The sequence below is a fragment of the Cyphomyrmex costatus genome, unplaced genomic scaffold, assembly GCF_001594065.2.
Source record: "Cyphomyrmex costatus isolate MS0001 unplaced genomic scaffold, Ccosl1.0 scaffold606, whole genome shotgun sequence".
NCBI lineage: Eukaryota > Metazoa > Arthropoda > Insecta > Hymenoptera > Formicidae > Cyphomyrmex > Cyphomyrmex costatus.
In genome coordinates, this window is record NW_017280163.1 from 136,788 (window position 1) to 151,249 (window position 14,462).

Here is a 14,462-nt window from a genome sequence, read left to right on the forward strand (position 1 = left end):
CGTGTGTGTGTGTGTGTGTGTGTGTAAAACATCAAGTAATAGACTCATAATCGTTATATAATGAATGGAATACACACACACACACACACACGGGCGGGTGCAAGGGGGCGGCCTTCGGCCACCCCCCCGCACCCATACCGTCACAGAGGTCTCCTCCGACAGTACAATCATAGAAGTCGTGTGCCCTGTGCAGGGGGGGGGGAGGGGAGGTAAAAGTTACTTTGCGTGGAAAGTTTAACGTTCCTGAACAAAGGAAGGTGTCAAATAGTACTTAATAGCATATATGTATTATATATCGATGTTAATTTTAAAACTATGATTGTTAATAACTTTTTAACGAAGGGCGAGCGACGGCTAAAACTTGCTGGAGGTTACTCAGGGTCATGACCTTGACAACATACGTCAAGGTCAAGGTCATCGGAGGGTGGTCCGTTATAATGCATAATTACCAAAAATAATTAACATGTAGTGAGTTAAAATAAATTTCTTGAAATTTGTAAACTTTGTGTTTCTGTTTTTCCTAACTCTATATAGATTCTCGTAAAAGTGTTGGAAATATATTTTCTAAATATAAGCTACAAACTGAAGTACAATGATAATTAAATGACTAGTACTCGTTAAAAAAAGGAGATATTAATCCAAATCATAAAATTAAGCGATTTATGTTGCACATTAAGTTGTATGAATATGTCAAATAAGCTTAAAACTTACCCAATTGAAACAATTTCGTATTTCCTGCATTCTCTCTAGCGGAACCCAATGCTTTGCGTATCGCTATTGGAATTACGTAACTCATACAAAACGGTAATTCATCAATAGCTGTAAACACATTATTGGGATTAATCCGATACATCAATTGTTATAACTTTAACCGAAATCTTTTCTTATTCTTACTAAATCTTTATTATTTTTTAAAACATATTTAATCATTTATTAAAGCGCGCTTTTGTAAATCAATATAATTTTTATGAAATTGAAAACTTTTCTAAAAAAAATTTTTAAGAACTTTCAAATCAAAATAAAGATGTAGAAATTATTTGCGACTTACTTCTTTATACAACAAAATTATTCCCTAGTATTATATTGACATATGCTAATGTTCCATTTACATATTAGTACAACAATAGAGGACGATAAAAATTGACAAGAACTTATAATACAGTACTATTGCAGAACGGGATTATTGTACTAAATACAAACATGATTTTGAAAACGTATTGGCGTTTTACTATTTCAATTCTGACAACTGACACACTAGTTTTTAACAATTTTAGTATTGACAAAGTATCGAAAATACACTGACAATATTGGATCAGTGTTACTATTCAGGATTCCTATTTGGGATTGAATTAAGAGGTTTAGAACTTACGTTTTGAACCGCAGATACCGTTAGCGTTGTCCACGTTATTGCGAAAGTATACGTGAAAATTTTCAGGAATATCCTTTGCTCCTGGTAGCTTATAATTCTATAAAAACGATAAGACTTCAGAGATAACCAAATTATTTATTTTTATGATTATTCCGGCGAATCAAAGTAGTTAATCTCTGAAGATATTAGGTGTATATCGAAATTTAACAAATTTAATGTACCCATGATCTGTTATTCGTTAATATTCCTGTATCAGGGTCGTAAATCAAATCCTCAGAAGTCCAGTATCCTATTCCCATTACGAAAGCTCCCTCCACCTGACCAATATCAATTTCTGGATTCAAACTTGTACCAACATCAAGCATCAAGTCAACATTCCTGATAACGTGCTGCCCGGTCAGCACATCAATCTGTACTACGGCAGAGGTGACACCGTATACAGAGAAGGACTTCGTATTTTCCGGTTGCTCAATTATCAACCTGTCAAGGTAAATACAAACAGAATGTGTTATATTGTAATTAATAATTTTTATGTAGCATCACAAATCTCTCTTTCCATTTCGTAAATTCCAAGTTTAAACCTTATAAAGTCTTTTATGAGACCGTTTATGTAACTATAAAAACGATTAGGAAATAAGCCCTAAATGATCAAGCTAGTTCTTTAGATTCTTATTTTCTAATCAAAGTTCAAATCTACTTATTTATCGAAAATTTTCCAAAAAGTACAAGAAAAAGACGATTAATCCTATTTATAAGAAATACAAATATGACATTAACTCTTAAACTGTGTTTTCTATGTACAACTTATATCAAGTAAAAGATGAGATAAATGTTTTTTCTTAATAAAAGTATAATATTTTTGGAAAGTACTATATGCTATCATGTGATATAATATTTTCTGATGTGTCAAATATAATTTAGTAACATTTACATGTAATGTGCGCATAAATTAACGCCTTCTTTATATGCTTCGAAAACAAGATTCTTCCACGTTGGGTTTCCCATTTTTTCTCGTATCGGTTTAAGTCTTCCCAAAATCTGTTGACAAGCTTGGATTGTTGCCTGAAATAAATGTAATAATTGATGACATCAAGCTTTATGTTATATTATATGACATTGTGTTGTATACTGATGGAGAGATGGATATTGAATGCCTACGTATCCACAGTTTTCTGTAGTAACGTTGTGTCCTGTAGTTGACTCGTTGGGTGATGTTAAATTATTACTTCGTTTAACGGAGATTATTTCCATATCGATACCCAATATATGAGCTGCTACTTGAGCAATCTGACGTGCAAGAATTATTTTTGTCAAAAATTGTCAAAAATATAAATTGTCGTATATGTATACCTATTAAGTCGAACTTTTCTTATTTCAATAAAATAAGATAATAATTAATCTGTATTCCGATTCTCAAAATATAATAAAAAATATGTATCAAGAGTAAAAAGTGTTAAAAATCTAGAAGTCTTAAATGACAAAGTTTTCTAAATTAGAAACTCAAATTCAAAGGAATAGAATTTTCAAACACACAATTTTCTATCAGTTTTTGATAAATAAAAAGCATTGTTTGTGCTAAATGAAAGTCCTTGTTTGGATTCATCAGCATATCCATACCTTTGTATTTATACCTTGATCAATCTCAATTCCGCTATGCGTTACGCATACCGAACCGTCGTGAGCGCAGACCGACACGATTGCGTCAAATCGCCCTTTGTTTTCTATGATACATTTCATTGGTACCATGGCTATTCCCTTTTTCTTCCAACGATTGTTTGAATTAAACAAGTTAATGTTAATTTCGGTTTTCTTATAATCGATCTTTTTCATCAAATCCGTTATCATAGGTTTTAATATAGATTGATCCACTTCATTCATATTAGCGATTTTGATTTCTATGGAATCCTTATCGATGAATTTCGCAATTTGCTCCATTATATCCTCGAACATAGCCACTCCTTCTGTAGATCCAGATGCCTGACAAAACGTGTTTGACGGTAAGTCGGTTCTCACGTCAAATCCATTAAACGACCAAGTATCAGTTGAATAGCAACTACTATAATGGTAAAAAAAAATGGATTCAGCTAATTATTAAAAATTATTTTATTACTTTTAATCAAAATAATTTTGTTTATTTGTATTAGCGTTGTGATATTTTTTGTATTTACAAAATATGATTTAAAATTATGTTTAAAATTAAATAAAAATTTATCAATTTATTCTAATATTTTTATATGCTTAAAAATTAGACACAATTTAAAATATTGTGCAAAGTAAGTCCAATGGATTATAATATTATAGAAGTGTTTTTTTGGCATGAAATGGAAGCTTTTGAACTGAGAGGCCGATTTAAAAAAAAAACTTACGGTAAATATATAGATTAGGGGAGCCACCCCCGATGATCATGACCTTGACATATGTTGTCAAGGTCGTGACCCTGAGTAACCTCCCGCAGGTTTTAGGTGGCGGTCGCTGTCCATTAAAAAGTTATGATCAAAAAAAGTTTGAAAAATTACGTTTTATTTCAATTGTACAGTGTGACTTCCAAGCGATGCGATTCTCATCCCACTATATATTGTTGTCAGACACGAAATTCTACACCTTTCCTTGTTCAGAAACGTTAAACTTTCCACACGAAGTAACTCTCACCTCCCCCAACCCCCTGCGAAGGGGCACACGACTTCTACGATTGCACTGTTGCTATGATAGTACTGTCGGGGCAGACCTCTGAATTCGGCCTCCGGCCACCCCCCCCGCACCCACACCGTCACAGAGGTCTGCCCCGACAGTACTATCATAGCAACAGTACAATCGTAGAAGTCGTGTGCCCCTTCGCAGGGGGTTGGGGGAGGTGAGAGTTACTTTAAACAGAAGGAGATGTAAAATAGTACTTGTTATAATACATATATGGCAGAAATTATACGTTAATATGTATAATTTCCGAGAAATGGTACGTTAATTTTGAAACTTTTTTTGTTAATAACTTTTTAACGGACAGTGACCGCCACCTAAAACCTGCGGGAGGTTACTCAGGGTCATGACCTTGACAACATATGTCAAGGTCAAGATCATCGGGGGTGGATCCCCTAATCTATATATTTACCAAACTTACTTGACAGTCATGAATATACATGTGTGCGTGCGTGCGTGTGTGTACACATATATTACATTATGTTATAAATTGTTTAAATTTTTATTTGCACTGCATTGTTATGCTTCGATACCTTTTCATGTAAGAAGCTACCATGGCAGCTTGCGATTCGTTGAAACTAGAACCAGTGTTGCTCCAGTATTGCGACTCGACATACTGTATAATTCCATTATTGTTTACTCCGATTTCATATTCATGAAGCGTAGAACATCTTTTGCCTATCGATTGCATATTACTCTCTATTGTCATGACGAATCGTGCTGGACGATTCAATATATGACATACCAATGCGCAAGAGCATGAAATTTGCGCGTTGCGTGAGATTTTCGACCCGTAGGAACCGCCAAGTCGTCTGACATGCACATTGATGCTAGACAAGTTAAATTCACTCGAGCAAAATTTATTTCATAAAATGCATTTTTCTAATATTATATTGATTTATTTTAATTGTTTATTTAATAAGTATGATAATTTCAATATATAAGAAAAAAGAAATAATTTATTTCTTATGTTATATCATGTATAACTTCAATTTTTATATTATAAATAATCATTTTTTAATCTTCAAGACTTTATAATTTGATTTTGATATTAACAAGCCATTATTAATTAATATATCATAAGGAAAAGGTGATTATGTATGTCTCAAATATACTTTATTATATGTATATACTTATTAGATTATATAAAATTATATACTTTATAATACGTGTAAATATTACACAATTTATATCGAAAACTTATAATTATTCTATGTTGCTGTAACTAATATTTTTACCTCTCACTGTATAAATATGTCTCATATTTATTGGAAAATTATGAAAGCAATAATGTATTTTATAATTTTACGTGAATGTTCTAATTTTTTTGTAATACAGTGTACTTAAATGGGAATATCACATATAATATACAAATATATTTGCATTTTTAAACTCATATTAAACAATTTTACTTTTAACTTTACTTATATTTTGCAAATGTGAATAACATATAATACACTGTTAATAGTATATCTTAAGAATATTCTGGCTGTATATATAAGGTGTTCGGATTTAAATGTTAATACTTCGGGAGCATATAGAGTCTCGATAAACTAAGAAAAAAAGTCTTCTAGAAATATGCTCGTATTTGCTTTGTTTTGGAGAAAATTTCAAAAAGGATAAAACGTAATTTATATTTTTGTACTTTTATTATTCATTTATTATTTATTTTTTATTTATATTGTATTTATTCATTTGCTTAATGTGGATATTGTTTGAAATGTTGGCAAAAATGCAAGTATATTTATCAGTACGGACTGCTCGTGTTGTAGTCAAACACTGATTTAGTGATATTTAGTGCAGCTTTGATTCAATTTCTATCAATTGTTTTCTTGAGCTGATTGACAATGAATAAACTTTGTGCTTTAAGACTCTTCACTGGACAAAAAAGTCCAGTGGTGTACGTAAGATTAGGTAACCAGAGTGACCAATTCAGTACTTTTTCATGTCCAAGAACGAAGTAATTACGTCTTGTCTTTATTGCAATTTTTTATAAAACGAAGTACAAACGAAAAAATGTTCTACAAGACTTTTTTTTCTTAGTTTATCGCTTACGCACTTATAAAGTTTTAACAATTAAATTTCGGACATTCTGTGTATATATATGTATGTATTTATGCATATATATATAATATATATACTATAATATATATAATTAATAAACAAGAAGAAAGAAGCCTAGTAACGGTCAAAGCTAGATCAACAGTGCTTATTATAATTATGTGTGAATTTTATATACCGCGTATGTAGTTCTCTTAATGACGTGCCGAAATTTTTTCAGACTTACAACGCAACTCTAATGAACTACCGTGGTAATATCACTTAGTTAAATTGACAAGCAATTTAACAATTTTTTTAATGCTTATAGCATCTTATTGGATCTTAATAATATGTTGGAAGACATATTAAAATCTAACGATGTAGTGTTAAAGATAATGTTAATATATTATGTAATTATCATTTTTAATGTAATTACAATGTATAAACTATATTATTCTAATTGGACTAATGCTCGTATAATTATTTTGACACTGAAGAGATTGACTCTATAGATTAATAAGTTACCTATTATTCCGGACATTAAGACAATTAGCGATCGATACTTGAATCAGATCCATCCATTGTGATGATGGATATACGTCCATCTCTACAGTACCATACTCTACAGGAATGCATACGCAGGATTGAGTTTCTAGAGTATAGTGATATTGGTTACCTAATTTAAAGTTGCCCTTTATCACGCGTCGAATATCGGTTCCTGTAAAATAAAATAAAATTATCTCAATATATTTCAATATAATATTACTATTAATTAATATAATATAATATTAATATTAAATTATTTCAATATATTATTCATTTACTTTTAAAGTAACTATTCACTTCGGCAAAGTTAAATCTACTGCAATCAAAAAGAAAATAATTTGTTTAAATGTTAAATCTGTTTTTTTTTCTCAGTTTCTACCTTTCTTCTTTGCTGGAATATGTGCACTTAATTTGAACCTAGTTGCATCTTGCGTATTAATAGCATCGCCAATAGTTATTATCGGTTTCGTTTTTGGAGGTTTTTTATATGTAATTTCTACCAATTTTGCAGCTTCATTCGCTAACTTGTGCGTCTCCGCGACAATTACACCGACCGGTTGACCGGCATACAAAACATCCGTTTCAGCGAACAGTATTTCATTCTCCGGTAAGGACGTTAACTTGCTGGCGGCAGAAATACATAAATTCATTCCCGGTATGTCTCTGGCGGTGAAAAATGCCACTATACCCTTCATTTGAAGAACCTGATTGGCATCTATTATATCAATCTGGCCTTTATTGATTTCGGCGACGGCGAAGGCACAAAACACTTCTCCAGGATATGGACCCAGATCACTGCAATATTGAGCCTCGCCTGATGTCTGCTCAAGAGCTTCTAATTTTGGCATAGGTTTATTAACTGGCCATAAGTTCATATTTGTATCGTATTCTTGCGCACCTAAAAAAGTGAATTCTTTTTGTATAAATAACTTTGGACAATCAGTTGGAACATATTACGAGTTCTTTTATACATAAATCAATTTCAAACAGCCATTTTTCTATTTTTCTAATACCAAAATTATCTAGATTATTAAGTAGGTTTTTCGAAATAAAACTAAAGAAGCCTTATGCCACTAAAAATGATTGCAATCAATAAGTAAAATGCTTATTATGAGCTTCCATACTTCGTTAGTGTGATAAATATTAAATTACAATGTTGTGTATAAGAGAATATTATAAGATATAATTTAGACACAATTGAAATGTGCTTTTTAACGATGTTAACTGTAAATAAACATATTCACAATGCATTTGAGTTTTCTTTTACAGATAACTTTTACACGACTTTCATATTGAAAACGTCTCAAATTCCGAATAGGAACTTTTACAGTTACTTTGTTTGTAGGTAAATACATTCGAATTGCTTGCAAAATATATATCTTATCGTTTATCACCTCATAAAAATATTATTACCCGAATATACGGCAGTGATTTATGTAAATATATATAATAGAAGAATTACAACAGTTTACAAACAGTTTATAGACACTTTATTATATGTACCTGAAGAGAGACCTCGTTTTAATAAGGTGCGTCCACTACGATAAAAAGCATCTACATTTTGCGGTTTGATGTTTAACAAAAACTTGTAAAATAATCCTTCGGCAAGAACTCTCCGAAATTTTTGCGACAAATCTGGCGGCACATTATCAGGCAGTAACTCGTTATGCAACGTTTGCAAGGATGACTTCAACACTTCCTTGTCGAAAACAGATTTATTCAGTAACAGTTGCTCCGTGCATTTTGCGTGAATGAAATCCTTATCGATGCCACCGAAGATAATGTTAGGCCAATCATACACCTTTTTGAAAAATATTGTAAATGTAAACAAATAAAACTTGAAGAAAATTCAAATATAAGTATGAATAATTAATAAAAAAGTAAAATAAACAATTCGTAAATGTCTGTATACCCTGCCATCGATGTCGATCTTGAAGAAAAAGCCGGCATTGACGTGAGCGCGAGCGTTTTGAGCTCTAGGCATGACTTTATAGAATCTGCATACATAGTCGTTATCACGATGCGATAATAGAAAAATGTGAGAGATAATTTTATGATGCATGTCGAGCTTTAGAAATTCCCATAAATTAAAACGTTGCTTTTTAGAGGGACTTTCCAGGATGTGTACTTCAGCACCGACAGTCTCTAGTATCAAAAACAAGTCGGATGGGAACTCATTGTGCTCGTATTTTATCATTAAATTCCCTGCTATAGTGCCAATATTTCGTACGGGAATATTTGCGATCATTTCTATCTGCTCGGCCAATTGACTTAGATATTTAAATCCTGTATCATTTGAATATTTTTGGATGGTCCGTAAGGCAGTAGTAAGGCTTAAACCTCCTCCTATTGCGATACCAAAATCGGATTTTGAAATCTGATGGAAGTCTGGAATATCGTTTATATCAATATACATATCTTTTTTGCTCGAACGATAAACACCTGCAAAATTCAATTTCTACAATATTATATGTATATCCATATCCAGGCTTACTTTTATATTTTGATTATGTGAGATTAATAGCTGAGTTGGGAAGGATTACATTTTCAAATATCTTTTACGATAAACAATTTGATTATAACGTTGTAATTTTTTATAATAAAACGTTAAAGTTACGTTTGGATTGGAAAATTCGATTTTCCCAACTTTAATACAGCTTTAGCGTTTATTATACACATATATACTATATATATTCAAGTGTTTGTATAAACTAATACAGAAGAATTACCATGTGCAGTATTTCCTCCATTTAATATATACGTTGCCTGTGGATTGTTATTTAATAATGTAAATAGAGTCTCGACCGTGGAAACTTTGTAGAAAGATACGTCCTCTAATTTTATGCTCAACATTGTTGTACCATCGGAAGGCTTATTGTAGCAACTTTGTGTGCATGGTATTCCGAATTTCCGGCAAGGTTTGATCTGATATGACTCCTGCGAAGTATATTTTCTTACATTTACAACAGGATGAAGACGATGTAGAGTACTAGTGAGTCGTTATTATAATTACCGTTTATAAGTTTTACTTTTGTAATAATAAATTGAAATTATCTTTCTGAGAATAAAATTAAACAGAAATAAGGATAAAATTTTTGAAATGAGAGAGAAAAAGGAATTTTTTGCGCAAGCACCTCAATGTCATGAATGTCCTTCACCAATGATGGAGGTGCATCGATAGCAAATCCCTTGAACGCATCCAAAATTGCACGATATCCAGTACATCGACAAAGATTACCAGCAAATGAATTTTCGATTTGCTCCTCTGATAAATTTGAAGTACCAATCCCGAGACTGCGAAATATATATTCAATAATACAGAGTTTTAACTTTACAATCGTTTGATCATACTTAATTATTTTTATTTGAACTATACTTAGCAGTATTGTACAATTTAAATTTTTGAGTGATTCTGATTTACAATTTATTTGTTTATTATTGGACTTAAGATAAATGTTTACCAGTTAGTGGATATAAAATTGTTGGACAAGATTGTTAAACATTCCAAATATATTAAAATTTCAATGATATATATGTAATCGATATATAAATGTTGTACCATTTTGTCCAACAAATTAGGTCATTAAGTTATGTATTTTAATTGTTTACTAACTGGTACGTTTATCCAATTATAAGGATTCATTTTCTAATATATTTATATATATGTTAATCTTTCCATTTTTTGTATGCAACTTTGTTTGAATGTCCAACAGCTTTGAAAGGATTTTATCATAAAAATAAGAATATTAACAATATGTCGATATAACATTTTTTGTAAATTACAAATTAAAAATTGATCATTTTGATACTTCCTACCTATACATATTCATCACCATGCCAGGTGAGCAATATCCACATAGCGAGCCGTTTTTTTTAGCAAGTACTGCTTGAACCGTGTGATAACCGTCATACTTGTTTCCAATACCTTCAATCGTATAAATATCCCATCTGTGACATAATATAGAATGAAATAATAGTTAATATTAAATATATCCTCGGTATATTCAGAAATTAAGAAATTGGTATAAAAAATAAATAAAAAGTGTAAGTATAAATGTTAAAAAAAGAAATTTTAATATTTCGATAATTAATTTGTTTTATCGTAAAAGACGATAGTTTTGCGCAAGCGCATATAATGTCATTACTCAAATCCTATAAGCATGTCCTTGGAAATTAATTTGATTATTTAGTAGGTATCTCTTGAATATATACGTACTTATCGCAGATCAGTACCGGTACAAGACAGGAATTTACTGCTATCGATTTGTTCTTGAATGTAACATTTACGATACAGACACCGCAATCACCTTCATGACACATCGCTTTTGTGCCTCGAAGTTTCGCATATTCGCGAATAAAGACAAGGAGGGAGGTATCAACGGGTATACTTTGATCGAAAACTGGAAGAAATTTATCATCTTTAAAATCAATTTATAAAATTCTCAACTGATATGCGTATTATGTTTTATTTCTAAAACCCACAGTTACATTTAAAGTTCCACAATTAAATTTTATAATTTCGTTTTATAATGGTATTTATACAATTAAATTTATTGATTGTGATGAATTTTGTCACTAAAAAATATGATAGAGAGATAGAGAGATTTTGCGATTAGACTTTATTAACATATTCAAATCTGTGATTTCTTTTTGTTATAAATCATGTTACTTAGTCTTTTGATAATATGATCAAAATTTTATATTTCTCCTTAATTCCACATTTCGTACTAAGAATACGTACTCGAATATGGTACTCCATTAATTTTAAAGTTTACACTGTTGTCGCTGGATCTAAACATATTGAATTAGGAAATATTTTAACGTTACGTTTAATAAAAAAGATATATGGTTTTATATTAGACAGTGAATATATAAATGAATAAAGAACAAAAAAATTTGATAAAACTTTGATAAAATATTTAAGGTCACTTTAATAATCAACAAAATTTTGTTTTAACTATTTAATGCACCAACACTGCAATAATTTCTGCATTGTATAAATTTGTGTCAAAGACTTACGCTCTTACAATTTCCATCTTCACTCATAAATCGTATCGAATTAGAACTATATCTATCCCTTATCTATGATGAGATTTGGAATACCTATAAAAACACTTTGTCTGTGGGAACTGTAGAAACACTGTTTAAAAGTGAGATAAAATATAATCGTTAGATACTACAGATACTACTACTTTCTTTTACAGATATTTATCGATTTTACCGTAATGCAATTTATTTACCATACACTATGCACAAAAATATTATTGTTGTAAAGCTTGTGTAATGTTTTCAAATGGTTAAAAATCCATAGTGTTTAAAAATGTATTCACATTTATGTAAATGTAATCGTACGTACATTAATCCATAAAATCGTATAAATTTTTTATTTATCTTTCAAAGAATACTTTTTTAGTAAAGATTTATTTTGTAAATCAATACTTAGCAAATACGGAACGTTCTCTACTTGAATTTTTTGCATACATGTATAAATACATATATATATATATATATATACACACGTACATATACATTTACATACATTTTTTTACATTGATTATTTCATAAATATAGTCGCATAACATCAGAATGAATTCATGACGTAAATGTAATTCAAAATCTTAATATAGACATTTGTTTTATCTAACTTGATTTTCTAGTAATAAACGTTTTCGTATGTTTTTCACTATTTCTCGTTATAATCACGGATTTACTGCCAGCGTAACGTCATCACACGTCTTCACGTTCACGCGTCTTCTTATTGACTATTAGTAAATACTTTCTCTGATTATATTCAACGTTGATTTTATTCGCAATGATATACGAAAACGTTTGTAACTTATAAACAATATCAAATGGGACAGATAGATTTGTTGTGGTTTGAATTTATTTTGACAGTATTTGTACATATGCGTGTTATAAAACGTCCTACATATACTTTGTATATGTATTTTTATTTTTTATACATTGAGAAAAAATGCTGTTGATTCAAGGTGCGGTCCACTTGGCGCTACAAATGCTTCGTAGCTTTTGACTGACCAATCAGAAGAAAGAATTGTACTAATTGTCTAATCAAAAAATGTTTCGAAGCATTCGTAGCATCAATTAGCCGCAGCCTTAATTAAAATCTATATCACGGGCTGTCACTAACATAAGTATTTAATTCATGTGTGTCAAAAAAAAAATTATTTAATATTTATTATTACGCGTTGCCTGCAAAAAGACGCTATTTCTTAAAATAAATATTGCGAAAAATATCACTTCGTCGATTCGCCTTCAGAGGTCTATAGTTATTCTCAAATTCTCGCGAGTGCTTTGACACACGTATAATTCTTCATATAGTACCTCGACTTAACATCTAACACAGGCGTATAAGGTAGGCTCCCACTACATTACCTTACTGATGAGTCCAGTATCCAAGCTGGGACGAAACGCCAACTTGTGATATTCTTCGCAATATACTAAAATTAATAAGATCCAATTATTTACGGAATTTTAAATTAACATCTTTATATTTATTTGTAATTAATCAAGTATTTATCGGTGATATTATAATACTACTGTAGTATTTATGCGTTATATGTCTGATTGTATCAGCGCGCAATTATGGGGGGACTACATATGTAGTATATATAAAAATTCACACATATTTATAATAAGCACTTTGATCTAGCTTTGACCGTTATAGGCGATAATTCTTTCCTTGTCTATTTAAAAGCCTCTCTTTTTTTAAAACCTCTATTTTCAATTTCACATTGTTGATTATCATCGGACGATTTTCATCGTAGACTTTTACGTTAAGAAGTGAGATGAGAAATTCATAGATAATCTCGATAATTTTGCAAAATCAATCGAATTTACGGAGTTGCAAAAATTATTTTGTGGCTTAAATTAACGCGATGTTGAAAGTTAAGCTTTAAGTTTAGCCTTAAATCTACGATGAAAATCGTCCGATGATAATCAACAATGTGTAACTGAAAATAGAGGCTTTGACATTTAAAACATAATCCCATGAAAAATTATTTTAAAGATTAATTAAAAATTTATTTATTTAATTTATTAATTAATAATTAATAATTAATAATTAATTTATTATTATTAATAAATTAATTATCATTTTTATTTCTATTTTTATTAATTAATTATTCTTTATTATTATTTATTTATTATTAATTCATTTTTTAATAGTTAGAATGATCCGATTTAGGTCAAATATGTACCGTTTTGTTCGATAACTTGTTGCCATTTTGAAGGTAATTCCATTATGCTTCTCTCATAAAAACCCTCGTCCCTATTGGCAAAGAACTAGGACAGTCGATTTTCATAAGCTTCTCTTGAGGCGAATTTTTCACCAGCAATATTATTCGCCATAGACAGGTAGTAATCACTTGGAGCCAGGTCCGGACTATAAGGTGGATGCATAAGAACTTCCCAACCAAGCTCTGACGAGTCACTATCGATGTGTGTGGCCTTGCGTTGTCCTGATGGAACACAATTCCTCTCCTAATAGCCAATGCTGGCCGCTTCTGGGCGATTGCTTCCTTCAGACGGTACAATTGTTAACAGTACAGGTCCAAATTAAGAGTTTGGCCGTAGGGGAGCAGCTCATAGTAGATGATTCCTCGCCAATCCCACCAAACACACAGCAAAACCTTCCTGACCGTCAATCCTGGCTTGGCCACCGTTTGCGCCGGCTCACCGCGATACGACCACGACCGTTTTCGCTTGATGTTGTCGTAAGTGACCCACTTTTCATCACCAGTCACCATCCACTTCAGAAATGGGTTGATTTTGTTGCGATTCAGTAGCGATTCGCAGA

The 14,462-nt window shown here is 31.0% G+C and overlaps 1 protein-coding gene across 1 annotated transcript in view; it reads right to left on the bottom strand.

Annotated features, from left to right (window-relative positions):
• Positions 1-10,966, bottom strand: part of LOC108779643 (xanthine dehydrogenase 2-like) — a 13,527-nt gene extending 2,561 nt beyond the window's left edge. Inside the window, exons 1-15 of the mRNA XM_018547102.1 lie at positions 10,863-10,966; positions 10,463-10,594; positions 9,781-9,940; positions 9,376-9,583; positions 8,559-9,088; positions 8,150-8,447; positions 7,026-7,544; positions 6,626-6,818; positions 4,594-4,890; positions 2,987-3,425; positions 2,528-2,656; positions 2,301-2,431; positions 1,591-1,849; positions 1,370-1,466; positions 712-819 (exon numbers count right to left, since the gene is read on the bottom strand). Coding sequence (XP_018402604.1) covers positions 712-819; positions 1,370-1,466; positions 1,591-1,849; positions 2,301-2,431; positions 2,528-2,656; positions 2,987-3,425; positions 4,594-4,890; positions 6,626-6,818; positions 7,026-7,544; positions 8,150-8,447; positions 8,559-9,088; positions 9,376-9,583; positions 9,781-9,940; positions 10,463-10,594; positions 10,863-10,966 — 3,604 coding nt within the window. The remainder of the gene's footprint in view (positions 1-711; positions 820-1,369; positions 1,467-1,590; positions 1,850-2,300; positions 2,432-2,527; positions 2,657-2,986; positions 3,426-4,593; positions 4,891-6,625; positions 6,819-7,025; positions 7,545-8,149; positions 8,448-8,558; positions 9,089-9,375; positions 9,584-9,780; positions 9,941-10,462; positions 10,595-10,862) is intronic.
• Positions 10,967-14,462: the final 3,496 nt, after the last annotated feature.